We start from the raw sequence: 17,802 nt of genomic DNA, 5'->3' as shown, positions 1-17,802 counted from the left end.
AGCAAGCAGGCTGAGAAACATACTGTCAACTAAGACCTCCCTTTATGTTCAGTTTTACATATTTAACAGAACAAAAGTAAGCCCATGAACTCACATACAAAGACTAAAGCTATCCTTCAGCTTTACAATAAGCCCTTCAACATCTCAACAGGACTCTTAAGAGCTGGCAACTTTCCAAAACAAAAGGAAAATTTGGATCTAGATGCAATGCCCTCTACCTGAGACTTTAGAAGACAAGTATCTAACGTGACCCATTACAGAAATAATCCTTTTAACTACTTCAACAATACCACACTGAATAAACTCACCACCTCAGGCTGCTTTTTAAATCAGGAATAAACCACCACTTGAAGCTATGATTTTTGCCTCTCAGATACAAATGAGAACCTTAGAAGTCTAGCAACACAATCAGCAGACTTTCACAGAACTTCTAAAATCCTCCTCGGAAATGAAAATCATGGTAAACTACTAATTACAAATCAATGATACTTTTTCTTATGCAAAGTATCTTCACAATTCAATGCTAATCCACAAACTGAATCAGGTAACACATACAAAAATAGAACAATGACTATACAAAACAATCCTAACTTACTACAGAAGGAAAAGACTGAAACAAGCAAACCTGTTGTGATCAGGACCCACTTGGGTGTACTTATATTCTCCTTGGATCTTTTCCTTTTGGAAATACTGGTTCAGACGAGCCTTAGCATTTTCCAACGTCCAGTTTCCATGAAGCCCAGCATTTAAATCCACTTCTTCTGACTCTAAAGTCTGTTGAATCAATGATAATTAAATTTGGCTGCATTACTTTTAGTTATGCCTATCTAAGGTACAGAAATTTATTAAAAATAACTAATTTGTACCATCCTTTATAATAAAAAACTATTTTTAATGCTTCTATTCCTAGACAAAACTGAGCAGAATTAGTTTTTGCTGCATCTGGTGATCCCATTGTACAAATAAGTTAATAGATAATGTATTGTATATTTAATATATTTATTATTATATTAATATGTTTATATAATAATTATAATATATAATTAATAATTATACTGTATAATTATATAATATATATTTATGAAGACATTTTTAAGTGCTCATGAAATAAGGTTTACTAAGGTATTTACAATTTCCTGTGCACAGATGAGGACACATTCTACCACAAGAAAAATACCCGTTGTTTCACAGGCAATTCTAGAGACCAGATTTAATGGGTAGCTTAGGTTTATGTTGTCTTGTGTGAATAAGTAGCCTCAAACAATGACTTAGAAGAATCACCAAATTATTAAGCTGTGAATATCTTAAGTCTTGCAGTGAACCAGGTAGTAAGGGACAATCCTACGTATGTCACAAAGGGTGATATCACAGCCTTACCGCTTGTACTTCTTGTTCCTCCTTTCTTGAATAATAATCCTTCAAGTTGGCCCCTCGATCCCAAGTGGGCCCGGGAGGACCATAACCAGAGGCCCCAATTCCAGAATTATTTTCTGTAAGGAAAGAAAATAATTGTTCTCTTAATGAATCGAACTGTAGGAAGAACCTAAATATTTTAAACATTATTTTTAGATTTTGGCAATCTGGTAACTAGAAAGCCCAAGTTTCAATTATTTGGAAATGTGCCCCAAATCTTCATGACTTCTTGAAAAGTGTTTCATGACTGAAATATAGGTCTAAATTGATAATCTCAAGGCTGGTATGTAGAGGAGAGCTACTAGCAATGATCATAAGTGACTGACAATCTAGCATACATTTTTAAGTTGATTAAACTTGATAACTGATTAAATTTGTTCAAACTGCTTCCTTCCTAAATAGGACCTTGAGAGAAACTTGTTAGCACTAGTGATAGGGATAAGAAGCTGAAAAGGTCTAAGAAAATGTTGAACTTTGGTAAGAAAGCAGAGTAACTAAAGATACCTAATACTGCCTGATTATTAACTCTACTGAGTCTATGACATGCTTTTTAAAAAATTTATTCCTCACAACAATCTTGTGAAATAAATACTACTGTTAATCTCATTTCATAAATACTGGATCTAAGACTTAAGTACCTTGACCAAGATCCAAGTTAATCTATCCTATACTGGGGCAGACCAAGAAAAGCTTTGATAATATACAGAATTCAGTAACACCTTGGATGCACAAGGTGTACGCCTACAACATATTTGGTAGAAATAAGTTAGAAACAAGAAAGGGCAGTAAATAAGACCCTTTAACCAAATGTTCTAGCCCTAGTGCAAAATCTATCCAGAAATAAAAATTAGTAAAAGCTAATGAAAGTAAGGAATTAAGCTACATTACACTTCGTATGAGAAATCACTGTTGGTATTTGCAAATTTATGAAGGCCCTCGGATGTCTCAACATTAAGAGTTCAATGTAGTTATCTTCCTATCCAAATGAGAAAGAGATGAAGACCAAGAAGGATCACGTGTATCTTACCACATCATACACACACAATCAAACCCCTTACCTGCTTTAAGAGCCAAATGTGGAGGAAGAGGCCCTCCCATGGTTGTGGGTAAACCTCCACCAGGAGTTGCTGTGCCGTCAGGTGTATCAGTAAGTGGGGGTGGAGGAGGTGCTACCTGCAAGAGGAAACATCAAGGCAGGATCAGTAATTTTACCCTCACAGGGACTAGCACATGTTCTTATACTTAAAGAAGGCCCATGTGTGACCCGTTCTTAACCCCATAATATTAACATCTTTGTTTTCAATGTTTATAAACTATTATGCTCTTACTTGAGGCAGAAAAGAATAAGGATAGTAAAAATTACTCATACTTCTCCACCTGGAGATTTTATATGTGTAATGTGTAAGCAAATACAGTTTTCCACAAAAAGTGGGGTTGGTTTATGGTGTATAGTTAACGTTTTTCCACTTAGTAGCTTTATAAATACATTCCACATTCAAGAACGATCTGTTAGGAACCTTCTATAGAGTAAACACTGTTCTGGATACTAAGAATAAAATTAACAAAAGAGACAGATATTCTGTACTTAGAGCTATATTCAAATAGCTATGTTCTAATTCTTACAGAACTAAAAAGTGAATAAACACATAATATGTCAAGTATGATACACTACTACAGAAAAAAAAATGAAGGAGAGAGAAATAGGGGGACTGTGCAAAATCACTATTTAAATAAGTGAACTGGCAAAACCACACATAAATGAAGAGAGATATGGAAAAGTGAGGACAACAATGAAGAGTACAAAGAGGAGATATTTCCAGGGAGAATGCCACGTCCAAGATGTAAAAATAGTATAAATCTACTTTTTAAAAAAAGATTTATCTGAGAGAACATGCTAGAGGTGAGGGAGCGCACATGCACACACCTATAAGGATGGGGGGGGGAGGCAGAGGCAGAGGAAGAGGGAGAGGGAGAAGCAGCCTCCCCACTGAGCAGGGAGCCCGATGTGGGGGCTCTATGACCTGAGCTGAAGGCAGATGCTTAACTGAGCCACCCAGGTATTCCACATCTTCTACTTCTTTAAAGATTAATAATCTACATGAATTTTAATGACTTATTACTGCACTGTATGGATGTAGTACATATAACTCTAACAATACCCTGTTGATGAACATTTAGTTTTGTAGCCAACCTAAATTATAAAACACTGCCATAAACCCTCTGTACTTTACGTTGGCTTATTCTTTTCAGGAAAGATTTGCTTAAGTGAAATTCCTGGGTCAAAAAGCATCAACATTTTCTTTTTCTTTTTTTTTTTTTTTAAGATTCTATTTGTCAGAGACAGTACAAGCAGAGGGAGCAGGAGAGACAGGAGGAGAGAGAGAAGCAGGCTCCCTGCTCAGTGGGAGGATCCCAGGACCCACGATCATGACATGAGCCAAAGGCAGCCGCTTAACCAACTGACCCACCAAGGCCCCCCATCTCAAAGGCTTTTGATCACAGTATTCTCCTCTCCAAAAACTATCAATGACTCCTTCCTGATCAGAAGACAGTCTCCAGCCTGCCCATGGCCTTTCTATCACTTATGGTACTCAGCACAGTGGCCCAGATACTCAAATTCAGTTAACCTGACAAAAGCCACACAGGTAAAGATCTAAACACCTGTCTAATTCCTTTTTTTTCCAGCCTAATGAATGTTTCCGAGCTCATTTTCCTTTTACCCACCTACAAATTTGATTTAATTATTTCTTGAGTATCTTGTTGTACATATTGAGCTTGGGAGCCGGAGCTATGAAAACGAAAAGTCTCTGTGACAGAGGAAGGAGAACCTTCAATTTTCTGCCTACCACTACAAACTCAATTTTAGGAGTAGTCTGTCTGTTGCCTTGCTGGCCTCCGTGAAGGTAGTATCTCTTCTACCTCAAGCTAATTCAACCCAAGCTTTAAATCACATCACTTTCCTACTTCACTCTTTTTCATACAAGTTGTAAATAATTTGTTGTCCTTTTTCTTTTTTCACTTTGTAAATGCTTACTGCCCAAAAAGGCATTTTGTTTTTTGCTTCTGTAATCCAATCTAGTTTCTGCCTGCGATATCTACCAAAAAATGGCCTTTCTACCAAAAAATGTCCAGGACCTGTTCTGCATTATTTTCATCTATTTCATTTTGGAGATAGTGTCATGCAAATATAATTACTATAATCTTACAATAATTAAAATTCTTTATTAATATGCAGACCAGTTATTACTCTTTGGCTATTTTTCCAGCAATTATTTTTAATTAATTTTTCTTTTCTTTTTTTTTTTTTAAAGATTTTATTTATTTGACAAAGAGAGATCACAAGTAGACGGAGAGAGGCAGGCAGAGAGAGAGAGAGAGGGAAGCAGGCTCCCTGCTGAGCAGAGAGCCCGATGCGGGACTCGATCCCAGGACCCTGAGATCATGACCTGAGCCGAAGGCAGCGTCTTACCCACTGTGTCACCCAGGTGCCCCTTCTTTTCTTTTTTTAAAGATTTTATTTATTTGAGAGAGTGAATAAGAGCAAGAGAAGGAGCAAGGGAGAGGCAGAAGCAAACTCCACAATGAATAGGGAGCCTGATACAAGACTCGATCCCAGGACCCTGGGACCATGACCTGAGCCGAAAGCAGAGGCCTTACCCACTGAGCCACCCAGGCGCCCCACAAACTATATACTCTTAAGATTCTTCGTAATTTTCATTATTATAGTGAACAGGATTTTTTCCTTTTCTTTATAATATTTACACTTCATTTTTTCCTCTTATATTATATATCCCTCTTATTTTTTTATTTACAGAATTGGTGGTGATATGATTGAAATTCCCCTAGTTCAATGCATCTCAAACTATCTGCAATGAAGAATTATGTGTACCATACTACCTTTCTTTCCCCTAATCCACTGGAAACAATTTTTGTACAAAAATTCCATTAATATTTCTAAATGTGCATGCATTTATGTATTTATGACCACCTAACATTTTGAACAGCACTGCTCTATGACCTGCTTTTAGTACAGTGTTTAATATATTTTTAATTTTTTTTTTTTTAAAGATTTTACTTATTTATTTGACAGAGACCACAGTAGACAGAGAGGCAGGCAGAGAGAGGGAAGTAGGCTCCCCCCGAGCAGGGAGCCTGATGCGGGACTTGATCCCAGGACCCTGAGATCATGACCCAAGCGGAAGGCAGCCGCTCAACCCACTGAGCCACCCAGGCGCCCTTTAATTATTTTTTAAGAGTTTATTTTTAAGGTACCTCTACATCCAAACAGGGCTCAAACTCAGCACCCCGAGATCAAGAGTTGTATGGTCCATCAACTCAGCCAGGCAGGCACACCTACTTTTTTTTTTTATGATACTTTTCAACATGTCAAGAAGTACTTTTCTACTCCACTTCCTAAGTTCTTTATTGGTAGTAAGTATTTAATTTTATTAAAATTAAAAAAAAAAAGATTTATGAAAGACCACACTCATGCAAGCAAGAACTGGGGGGAGAGGTACAGGGAGAGGGAGATGCAGACTCCCTGCTGACTCCCTGCTGAGCACGGAGCCCCACGTGGGGCTGGGGCTTGATCCCAGAACCCTGAGATCATGACCAGAGCAGAAGGGAGATGCTTAACTGAGCCACCCAAGCACCCCTCAATGCTTGTTTTAAACCTGTATTAGGTCAACCACTGAGTAGACAGTTACTTTTCTCTTAAGAACTCATTAACGTGACACAGCAAGAAAGATGACCAGATTTTGCTTCAGATTTGCTGGAGGTATTATAAGATAACGGCATGTGTACCATATTACTTCTCTAAAATATTAAAAATTTGGAATTCTCGGGGCGCCTGGGTAGCTCAGTGGGTTAAGCTGCTGCCTTCGGCTCAGGTCATGATCTCAGGGTCCTGGGATCGAGTCCTGCATCAGGCTATCTGCTCAGCGGGGAGCCTGCTTCCTCCTCTCTCTCTGCCTGCCTCTCTGCCTACTTGTGATCTCTGTCAAGTAAATAAATAAAATCTTTAAAAAATAAATAAATAAAATAAAAAAATAAAAAAATAAAAAATAAAAAATAAATAAAATAAAAATTTGGAATTCTCAAATCTATCTTACCACATGGGTTTCTGATACAGGACTATGAATCTACAGTTATTTACAATTTTCTTAGACTTAGGATGGACTATTTATCTTTTACAGTTATTTAAGATTTTTACTCATCAATTTTATTTTTAATTCTGTAATTTCTCATTTTCTCTCTATTAATTTCTGCCTGCTCAGTTTTATTTTCCTGAGTTGAAAATTACCAGTTTAAAAAAAAAAATTATCCATTTACTAATCTAAAAAACTATTTCTTGTGCAGTAATGAAAGTATTTGATATTTCCTTTGACTAAATGATAATTCCTTTGGCATTCCAGAGTTTTGACATAAATAGTCCATAATTTATAATTTTCATTTAGAACCAAGTGTTTAAATTTCCTTATGTTTAGGATTTTTTGCTACTTTCTCACATTATAATTTTAGTTGTGTCAATATACACATTAGCATTTCTAATATTAGGTAGATAGGTATATACTGTGAACTAGTATTTGTCTTTTCTGCTTTCTTCCTTGAAGATTACTTTGATATTTACACTGATTCTTTTATTTTGTACCTCATTTGCCTGTATATCTTTACTCATGTCTTACTTTCAATCTTTCTGATTGAAAGATTTTATACAGATAACATGTAACATGAAGCACAATGCTCTTCCAAGGTTAGGACTGTGAAGGCGAAGTACAGCTTATACTATAGGGACAGTCCCAATAGCCAAATCCCAGGAAAAAACAAAACTGTGGGAAACACTAGTGATGACTTGTCCTCCTTTCTACCACCTTGCCCACTCCAGGTCCAAAATCCTGTTCTATCTACCTCATTGTCTTTTGCCATAAACTTCTTCATCTTGAGATGTATGAATGGGATAACTTCCTGGTTTTCAGTGACATTAGGTATTGTGATGGAATGCTCCTGTCTCCCCAAAATTAGTATTTTGAAATCCTAGACTCCAATGTGATAGTATTAGGGGGTGGGGCCTTTGGGAAGCGATTAGGTCACAAGGGGGGCCCCATAAAAGGAAATGGTGGCTTAAAAAAAAAAAGAGTTCTCCTACCTTTTCCACCAGGTGAGGATATAGTGAGAGCGCCTTTCATGAACCAGGAAGTGTGCTCTCACCAGACACTAAATCAGCCAGAACCTAGATCTTACACTTTCCAGCCTCCTAGAGTGTGAGGATGTTTCTGTTGTTTATAAGCCACCAGTCTATGGTACTTTGTGACATCAGCCTGAACTAAACAGGAAGGATTTTCTTTTTCATATTTCTTAATCAACTGAAGATGAAGGTAGAGGCAAAAAGGGTATTAACCAACTGCCTCCAGACACTTTGTGAAACAGCCCCAGCCAGTTCGGTCTCCATGATGGCTGCACATCCCCTGTGGAGAAGGGCCAGTGCCACCTTATTAAAAGGGCATATTCTGCCCACTACTTTCAAGATCAAAAGATGTAGCTGACTTTCCTAACACAAAGAAACAGACACAGAGGTAGGCAAAATGAGGACTCAGAGAAGTATGTCACAAATGAAACAGGAGGAAACCACAGCAAGAGACATAAAACAGATATAAGTAGCATGTCTGATCGAGACTTTAAAGTAATGATCATAAAGATACTCAATGATTAAAAAAAAAAAAAAGATACTCAATGAACTTGAGAAAAGAGTGGAGGACATCAGTAAGAACCCGTAAGACAGAAAACATAAAGAACCAATCAGAGATGAAGAACACAATAAATGAAATTAAAAATACACTTGATGGTACTCGCTTTGGCAGCACATATACTAAAAATACACTTGATTGAATAGGCTGGAAGAAGCAGAGGAACAAATCAATGAACAAGAAGACAAGAGCAATGCAAAGTAATCAAGGAGAACAAATGAGCGAAAAAAATATTATGCAAAATGAGGAGAGACTCAGGGAACTCAGTGACTTCATCAAGCAGAAATAAAATTCACATTACAGGGATCCCAGAGAGAAAAGGGGGCAGAAAATTTACTTGAAGAAATAACCAGATTACTTTCCTAATCTGGGAAAGGCAACAGATATCTAGATCCAGAAGACGCAGAGATCCCCCCAACAAAATCAATCAAAGGAGTTCTACAACATACAGTAATTAAAATGGCAATAGCAGAGATACAGAGAAAATTCTGTATGTGGAATTTAAGAAACAAAATAAAGGAGCAAAGGATAAAAAGGGGAGGGGGACACAACCAGAAAAACAGATATTTTTTTTTGAAGATTAATTTGAGACAGAGAGCGTGAGAGGCAGAAAGCACAAGAGGGGTAAAGTGGGGCAGAGGAAGACAGAGAAGCAAACTCCCTGCTGAACAGGGAGCCTGATGTGGGCTCAATCCCAGTATGCTTAGATCATGACGGAAGCTGAAGACAGACACTTACTTAATTGACTGAACCACCCAGGGGCCCCAAGAACAGACTCTTAACTACAGAAAACCAATTCATGATTACCAGAGGAGAGGTAGGTGGTGGTGGGGGAAATGGGTGAAAAGAGGTGATGGGGTAAAGGAGTACACTTGTCCTGATGACCAGGACACGATGTTATGAAACTGCTGAATCGTACTTTATACCTGAAACATTGTTAAGTCTACTGGTATTAAAAAAGAAGAAAGAAGGTATTAAAAGTGTATGGTAGTATATAACCTTGGCTCTAAGGAAAATCTAATGATCTAAAAAATGTACTACTACATTAAGTGAAACAAACAGGTTATAAAATAGTATATGCAACATGTATTTTATCAATTAAAATTCACATTTTTTTTTTTTGGACAGAGAGAGATCACAAGTAGGCAGAGAGGCAGGCAGAGAGAGAGAGGAGGAAGCAGGCTCCCTGCTGAGCAGAGAGCCCGATGTGGGACTCGATCCCAGGACCCTGAGATCATGACCTGAGCCGAAGGCAGCGGCTTAACCCACTGAGCCACCCAGGCGCCCCAAAATTCACATTTAAATATAAAAGCTGGGACGCCTGGGTGGCTCAGTTGATTAAGCTGCCTCAGTTGGTTAAGCTGGTGCCTTTGGCTCAGGTCATGATCCCAGGGTCCTGGGATCAAGTCCCACATCCGGCTCCTTGCTCAGCGGGGAGCCTGCTTCCCTCTTTCTGCCTCTGCCTGCCACTCTGCCTGCTTGTACGCATGTGCACTCTCTAACAAATAAATAAATAAAATCTTTAAATAAATAAATAAGTATCAAAGCAAAAACAAAACTATTGGCAAGAACATAATTCATTCATGCTGCCTTTACAATTTGTATGTTCTGCAAAATTTCTGTAATTAGTATGTATTAAACACTGTAAAAACATTTAAGTCTAGAACTTATATACATAATATACCTAATTAATAAAACATGAGCTGATAGATAAAATCAACAGACAACTCAAATGAAGAAAATTAGGTGCGCCTGGGTGGTTCAGTTGGTTAAGCATCTAATTCCTGATTTCGGCTCAGGTCAGGATCTCAGGGTTGTGAGACAGAGGCCCATATCAGGCTCCGGGCTAAACTTAAGATTCTCTCCCTCTGCTCCCTGCCCCCACCCCATTTACGTGCACACATTCTCTCTCTCTCTCAAAAAAAAATTCAAGTGAACATCATAAAGAAATATTCCATTTACTAAATAACAGAAGAAATGCATATCAAGTTAAACTATTATTTTTTTAGGCTACCAAGCATTCTGGTTCAAGATAGTGATGTAGGAAGATCCTGAACCTACTTCCTCACAGACACACGGAGTCTACAGCTACATATGCAAACAGTTTCTGAAATTAAAAAAAAATCTAATGGGCGCCTGGGTGGCTCAGAGGGTTAGGCCTCTGCCTTCGGCTCGGGTCATGATCTCAGGGTCCTGGGATCGAGTCCCACATCGGGCTCTCTGCTCGGCGGGGAGCCTGCTTCCTCCTCTCTCTCTCTGCCTGCTTGTGATCTCTGTCAAATAAATAAATAAAATCTTTAAAAAAAAAAATCTAAAAGCTAGCTGAGTGATGACTACGTATCAGGCAAAGAAGGGGAAAAAAAACACATCAAAAAACACATCCTGGGGCGCCTGGGTGGCTCAGTGGGTTAAAGCCCTTGCCTTCGGCTCAGGTCATGATCCCAGAGTCCTGGGATCGAGCCCCATGGGATCGAGCCCCACGTCGGGCTCTCTGCTCAGCAGGGAGCCTGCTTCCTCCTCTCTCTCTGTCTGCCTCTCTGCCTACTTGTAATCTCTGTCAAATAAATAAATAAAGTCTTTCAAAAAAAAAAAACCAAAACACATCCTACCCCACCAGGTAGGAAGCTGGAGCAATCTTGCCATAAACCCCACTTCAGATGTGGCAACCCACAGCCAGGTGGGAACTCAATCTGGAACTCCTCCCTGATGAGCAAAGAATTCAACCCTCAAAATTTAATATATACACTTGAAGCAAGTGTCCAGAACACCTAATTTTAAAAACCAACAGAGTTTATACTCCGAGACCCACATGGCAGCAATCTGTAAAAAGCCTCTGAAAGTGCTTATGCGCTTGAAGTCCCTTGTCCCAAGGCCCAGCTCAGAAGCAGCCAACTAAACCCACACTTAAAGTGAAGGAGACACCAGCTTATATTAAAATCTTGGCCCAAGGCACAGGCATCTACTTTAAAAACACATCTAGAAGTCTGCTGGAACACTACCCAGGAATGGAGACCAGTGGGAACTATCTTTTCATGCTTCACAGCACCAGTAACTCCTAGAAAAGAAGGTTTACATGTGTGTGGTGCCCCAATTTGGGGGGCTGCTGCACAGGGGATGCCTCTTTATCACCTGGCTCTGGAGGCCAGGGAAGCTTGTGTTCCTGTCACACAGGACTAATAACCAGCATTACCCTTTAAAAAGGAGTTCAGGGGCGCCTGGGTGGCTTGGCTGTTAAGCATCTGCCTTGGGGGCTCAGGTCACGATCCTAGGGTCCTGGGATCGAGTCCTGCATCAGGCTCCCTGCTCCTTTGGAAGTCTGCTTCTCCCTGTCCCACTCCCCCTGCTTGTGTTCCCTCTCTCACAGTGTCTTGTCTCTCTCTCTCTCTGTCAAATAAATAAACAAAATCTTTAAAAAAAAAAAAAAAAGAAAGAAAGAAAGAAAGGAGCTCAAGAACCTGTCTGTGGCTCCAAATTTCATGACGGCTGCCAGGGGACACCTCTACTTTGCCTGGCTCAGGTGGCCAGTGTGCTTACACTCCTGGGTCCCACAAGACTATAACCAATGGAGAAAGCATTCTTTTTTTCTATTAATTTTTTTAGTACAGTCAACATATGATATTATATTAGTTTCTGGTGTATAACATAGTGATCTGACAAGTGTATATGTTATACCGTGTTTACTGAAGATAGCTCTTTTTTTTTTTTTTTTTTTTGTTTATTTGACAGACAGAGATTACAAGTAGACAGAGAGGCAGGCAGAGAGAGAGAGAGAGGGAAGCAGGCTCCCCGCTGAGCAGAGAGCCCGATGCGGGACTCGATCCCAGGACTCTGGGATCATGACCCGAGCCGAAGGCAGCGGCTCAACCCACTGAGCCACCCAGGCGCCCCTGAAGATAGCTCTTTAAACAGCTATCATACCCATGCCACAGGAAGAGGGAAGAGATCCAGGAGCTGTCTTTCTGTGAAGGAGGCCTATTTGTAGCTCATTATCATGACTGTGGTCTGAGGAGTAGGCTTCTAATCAAATAGGCACCTAGGGGCTGACTGTTATCCTTTCCAGAGACCTCTGAGGGAACGTGCTATCTCCCTCTGTGTTCCAGAGTGCCAGTGTCTCCTGAATGAAAGCTTTACATGCATCTGCTTTTTGCAGCTAACATCCAGGGATGCCCTCAATCACCTGGCTCTGGGAGGGCCAGAGGGGCTTGCATTCTTGGGAATGCAAAGTCCCATGGGACTATGTCAACAGTTCTTGGCAGGTTACCAACACCAGGCACTGTACAGTGAGAAACAGGCAGGCTTCAAGTTTGGCACACACTGCCTATGCAGCTGCTCTGAAGGAACATACACTATAGATGTCATCTTGGTGATCTTCCTCTGCCTTCTTCTAGCTTATTGGTGTACCCCAAAAAAAGGAAATTATACACTCATCTGGAGCCCAAATATTTGCAACTGCTGCCCAGGGAACACTTCTAGATTACCTGGCTCTGGTGGCCAGCAGGGCTTATGCTTTTGGCACCTCAGAACCATATATATAGTCACATACTTTTAAAAGCTACTGCCTGAGGGTCAGGCTTCTAGTCTGCCTGAATCTAGGTGCTGAGATCCTACTCTCTGGGACACTGAGTGATCTTATTAGCACATCCTTAACTACTAGGAGCTATTAAAAATACAACAGATCAGCTTGGACAAGCACAGACGTTTAAGAAACAGCAAAGAGGGGCGCCTGGGTGGCTCAGTGAGTTAAAGCCTCTGCCTTCAGCTGAGGTCATGATCCCAGGTCCTGGGATCAAGCCCCGCATCAGGCTCCCTGCTCAGTAGGGAGCCTGTTTCCTCCTCTCTCTCTGCCTGCCTGTGATCTCTGTCTGTCAAATAAATAAAATCTTAAAAAAAAAAAAAAAAAGAAAAGAAAAGAAAAGAAACAGCAAAGAGCTGGGTTGGGGCTTAAACAAAAAGTTCATCTCCTACGTGAGGCCACTCCTTCAAGAATTGGGAGAAGGAGAAACCAACATAAACAAAATGAAACAAGAATATATTTCAAATGAAAGAAATAGATAAAACCTTGATGAAATTGAACTATGTAATTTATCTGATAAAGACTTTAAAATTACGGTCATAAAGATGTTCACCAAACTGGGGAGAAGAATGTATGAACACAGAACTTCAACAAAGAGATGGAAAATATAAGAAAGTACCAATTAGAGAAGTCACAGAGAATGAAAAAAATATAGTAACTGGACTGAAAAAAAAAAAATCACACTAGAGGGGTTAAATAGCAGACCAGATGGAAAAGAAAGGATCAGTTAACTCAAAGCCAGGGGTGGAACTCAAAAAATGTTGATACCTTAAGGGACTTACAGAAAAATATCACTGTTTCAAAAAGAAGGAAAGAGAGAGAGAGAAGGGACAGAAATTTTATTTGAAGAAAAAAATGACTGAAAACTTTCCTAACCTGGGAAAGAAAACAGACAACCAGATCCAGGAAGCCTGGATAGTTATAAAAACGAATGCAAAGAAACCCAAACCAAGACACATCATAATTAAAATGCCAAAAAGTAAAGAAAGGAGAGAAAATAAAAAGGAGCAAAAGAGAAATATCTCATTACACACACGGGAATCCCCATCCATGAGCAGATTTTTCAGCGGAAACTGTGGACCAGAAAGGAGTAGCATGATATACTCAAAGTGCTGGAAAAAAATTTCCAAGCAAGAACATACGTTACCTGGCAAAGTCATCATTCAGAACCAAAGGAGAGAGAGATAGTTTCCCAGACAAGCAAATGCTATAATAATTCATTACCATTAAACCTGCCTTACAAGAAACATTATAAGGAGTTCTTGGGCCACCTGGGTGGCTCAGTCAGTTAACTGTCTGCCTTCGGCTCAGGTCATGATCCCAGAGTCCTGGGACTGAGGATTAGCAGGGAGCCTGCTTCTCCCTTTCCCTTTGCAGCTTCCCCTGCTTGTGCTCTCAAATAAAAGAAATCTTTTTAAAAGGACTTCTTTACCATAAACAAAGGGCACTTACTGGTAACAAGAAGAAATATGAAAGAATAAACCTCAGTGGAAAAGCTAATATATAATAAAAGTAATAGGTTAATTACTTATAAAACTAGTCTGAAGGTTAAGAACAAAAATAGTAAAAATACTATTTTTACTAATTTAATTTTTAAATTAATTTTAATTTAAAATTAATATTTTTAAACTAAAAATTAATATTTAAAAATTACTATATTTGTTAAAAAACAAAAATAGTAAAATTAACTGATTTTAATAACTAAAGGATACACAAAATAAAAAAAGATGTAAACTATCACACCAAAGATACAGAACATCCTGGTGAGGGGTGTAAAAATGCTGTGCTTTAGAACTTAAGTTACTGACTTAAAACATTAACAATATTCACTGTTACATATAAGTATAATGGTGATCACAAAGCAAAAATCTGAAATACACATTAGAAAAAGGAGTATGAGCATACCACAAAGAAAATCCTCAAACCACAAAGAAAGGAAGAAAAGGAAGAGATAGAAACTAGAGAAATACCTAGGGAACAATGAACAGAATGGCATAAGCACAAACTTATTAGTAACTAAATGTACATGGACTAAATTCTCCAATCAAACAACAGTGAATGATTGGATAAAAAAACATGAACCACCTATATGCTGCCTACAAGACAGTTTATTTTTTGGTATGCAAAGAACTTTATTAACCTTATTTCAAACTTTATTCCCAGGCTTCTTCAGCTTAATTATCTACAAAGAGTGAGCTGTGTATAAGCAAAAACTGAAAAGAGCTGTAGTGCCCTAGGGGCTTGGCCTTAAAAATATTAAGAGGTCTAGATTTTATCAGATCCATGAACAAAATTTTAAGAAGCAGTCATAATATAAACTAGCAGCTCCCAGTGACTTCTTTTAAGTTTTATCTTCAGAAGTTGACTCAGTTCAGTTTGCTTCATTCTTGGAAGCTTCATCAAAATTGAAATGAGAAAGTAAGGAATAGCAAAGGCTGTAATTCCAGTCTACTATGGCTTTTAGCCTAAGGGAAGACCATGTGAGACAGTTAAAACTCTATAAAGAAAACCCAGTCTTTCTGGCCTAAACAATCAGAGAATGCAAGCTTGGGGAAACTACGGCTGTTAGAAAATGAGAAGGCAATCCTGGGAAAGAAAAAACGAAGAATCTCAAATTCTGTGTATAAACTCTGCCCAAATCACTGGCTAACCCCTGAACAACACATGTACAAGACAAACAAATTCCAAGCTCCCTAGCAAGGGATCAGAAAACTGAAATGAGATTTGAGCTCCTACCCAAAAGATAAGTGTCTCCCATAGGAGTCCAACCAACCAAATTGCTTGACAGTACAAAATCAATCTTTTGAGAAATATAACATTATTTAGGGTCTCTAGAATATAATTATCACAATGCCAAAGATATAATCCAAAACATACAGAGAAGAAGGTAAACAAATCTCAAGAGAAAATACAATCAAAAGAACCCAACCTGAGATGACCCAGATGTCAGATTTAGTCAAGAATTTTAACACAGCTATTATAACTATGCTCAATGACGTAAAATTCATTCGTATTATGAACACATATGCTTATAATGAATGAAACAGTAAGAAATGCCACCAGAGAAATAAAATCTCTTTAAAAACAAACAAACAAACAAACAACCACCACCATCTGTTAATTCTGGAAACAAAAAAGACAATATATGAAATAAAAAATTAACTGGATGGACTGACAAGAGCAAAAGGGAGTTGAGAGAGAATAACCCATGAACTTGAAGATAAGCAACAGAAGTCATTCACTCTGAAGAACAGAAAGAAAAATAAAGAGCCTCAGAGACTTTTGGGATAATACACAAAAGTTTACCATATGAGTCCCAAAAGTCAGAGAAGAGAACAAAGGAAGCAAAAATATTTGAAAAAATAACAGCCAAAGATTCCCCAAGTTTGGTAAAAGACATAGATTTATTATGAATCTCAGCAAATTCCAAGCAGGATAAGTACAAAGAAAACCACACCTAGTCACATCATAGTCAAACTGCTGGAAACCAAAGAAAAACATAAATGCAGCTAAAGAAAATAACACGTTACATATAGAGGGAAATGATTTGATCATAATTAACTTCTCATCAGGTAACAATGGAAAAAAACAAGTGCTAAAAGAAAAGGGGACTGGCAAACTAGAATTCTACATCTAGTGAAAATATGTGGGACAGAAGGTAAAAAAACATTTTCACATAAAACAAAAATAAGAATTTGTCCTGAGTAAACCTACGCATTAAGAAAGAGGAAGAGGCTAAAAGATACAGGTCATAACAGATGAAGTCAAATGCCAATGTTCCAAGTATTTGAAAGATATTTTCAACATTCTTTTCATAGCTATAAAGAATCTCCAAGATCACCTTGTCCAATCCCTTTATTTTGCATATGGGCCAACCAACTGCAATTATCTAGTGGTACAATATACTAGAGAGTAAGTCTCCTAACTTCTGGGTCAAAGCAATGGAAGAAATGGAAGAAAATAAAACATTTATATCAACCTTTATAAATAAGTCAGAATACAAACACGATGAAAATAAATTGTTAAAACCAAAACAGATATTATTCCTAAAGGTTTTACAAACACTCAATCTTTCATTTAAGTTACTTTAGGTATTTACTTAAATCATAATGTGAATCTTTTTATATTGTTAAGAATTCATCTTTGTGAAAACTCAAATTTTCACTTTTTAATTAAATGAGAAATAAAGTTAACCTCTAAAAAAAGAGTACTAGAAAGGAGTCTGCTGCATACTTATACAATTATACAATATCATTGAAGTAATCATGGTATCAAAAACACAAGAATGATATGCCATTGTAGAAAATAGAATGTTCTTTCTGCTGTAATAAGGAATTATCAATGGGAGTAAACACCGTGTCTTCAAGTTTTCCTCATTTTTATATTCTGTTTAAAATGTTATCTTCAGGGCGCCTGGGTGGCTCAGTGGGTTAAAGCCTCTGCCTTGGGCTCAGGTCATGATCCCAGGGTCCTAGAATCAAGCCCCACATAGAGCCCCACCTGGGGCTCTCCGCTCAGGGGGAAGCCTGCTTCCTCTTCTCTGTCTGCCTTTCTGCCTACTTGTGATCTCTGTTAAATAAATAAATAAATCTTTTTTTTTTAAAAAAAAAAGTTATCTTTGGAAGTACACAGAACATGACATTCATTCAGTTTATGAATGAATGAAATATACAAAACCACAAAACACACAGATTAAAGGAATTTCCCAAGCCCACAAGTCAGGTACATAATCAGACTAAAATCAAAATCTTCAGGAACTCAACCCAGGGACTTGGCTTGCCTAAGTACTTACCCCAACAGCTGGGACTTCTTCACTCTTTACTTCATTTATCCGAACCAAATAGTTAACAAAATCTCTGGCAGCATTGCTTTGTGCATCTTTTTTATTGGTGGAATTGCCCATGCCAATGTAATTATAACCTTCCACTCGAACCTTTAACAGTCCAAAAAAAAAAAAAAAGTATTAGAGGAAATTGACCTGGGTTAATTCTGAGACTTAAAAAATATGTAATTCAATAGGCCATTAAGAGATAAACAGTTATATGTTCAACAGTTAAATGTTGAAGATATACT

The 17,802-nt window shown here is 38.2% G+C and overlaps 1 protein-coding gene across 1 annotated transcript in view; it reads right to left on the bottom strand.

Moving 5' to 3' along the window:
• Positions 1–17,802, bottom strand: part of DHX9 (DExH-box helicase 9) — a 52,879-nt gene that overhangs the window by 31,062 nt on the left and 4,015 nt on the right. The window contains exons 3-6 of the mRNA XM_032319201.1: positions 17,522–17,662; positions 2,472–2,586; positions 1,378–1,490; positions 626–774 (exon numbers count right to left, since the gene is read on the bottom strand). Coding sequence (XP_032175092.1) covers positions 626–774; positions 1,378–1,490; positions 2,472–2,586; positions 17,522–17,662 — 518 coding nt within the window. The remainder of the gene's footprint in view (positions 1–625; positions 775–1,377; positions 1,491–2,471; positions 2,587–17,521; positions 17,663–17,802) is intronic.

This window comes from Mustela erminea, chromosome 17 (genome assembly GCF_009829155.1).
Source record: "Mustela erminea isolate mMusErm1 chromosome 17, mMusErm1.Pri, whole genome shotgun sequence".
NCBI lineage: Eukaryota > Metazoa > Chordata > Mammalia > Carnivora > Mustelidae > Mustela > Mustela erminea.
Note: the sequence above shows the minus strand (reverse complement) of the source record. Positions and strands in the feature narration are given on the sequence as shown.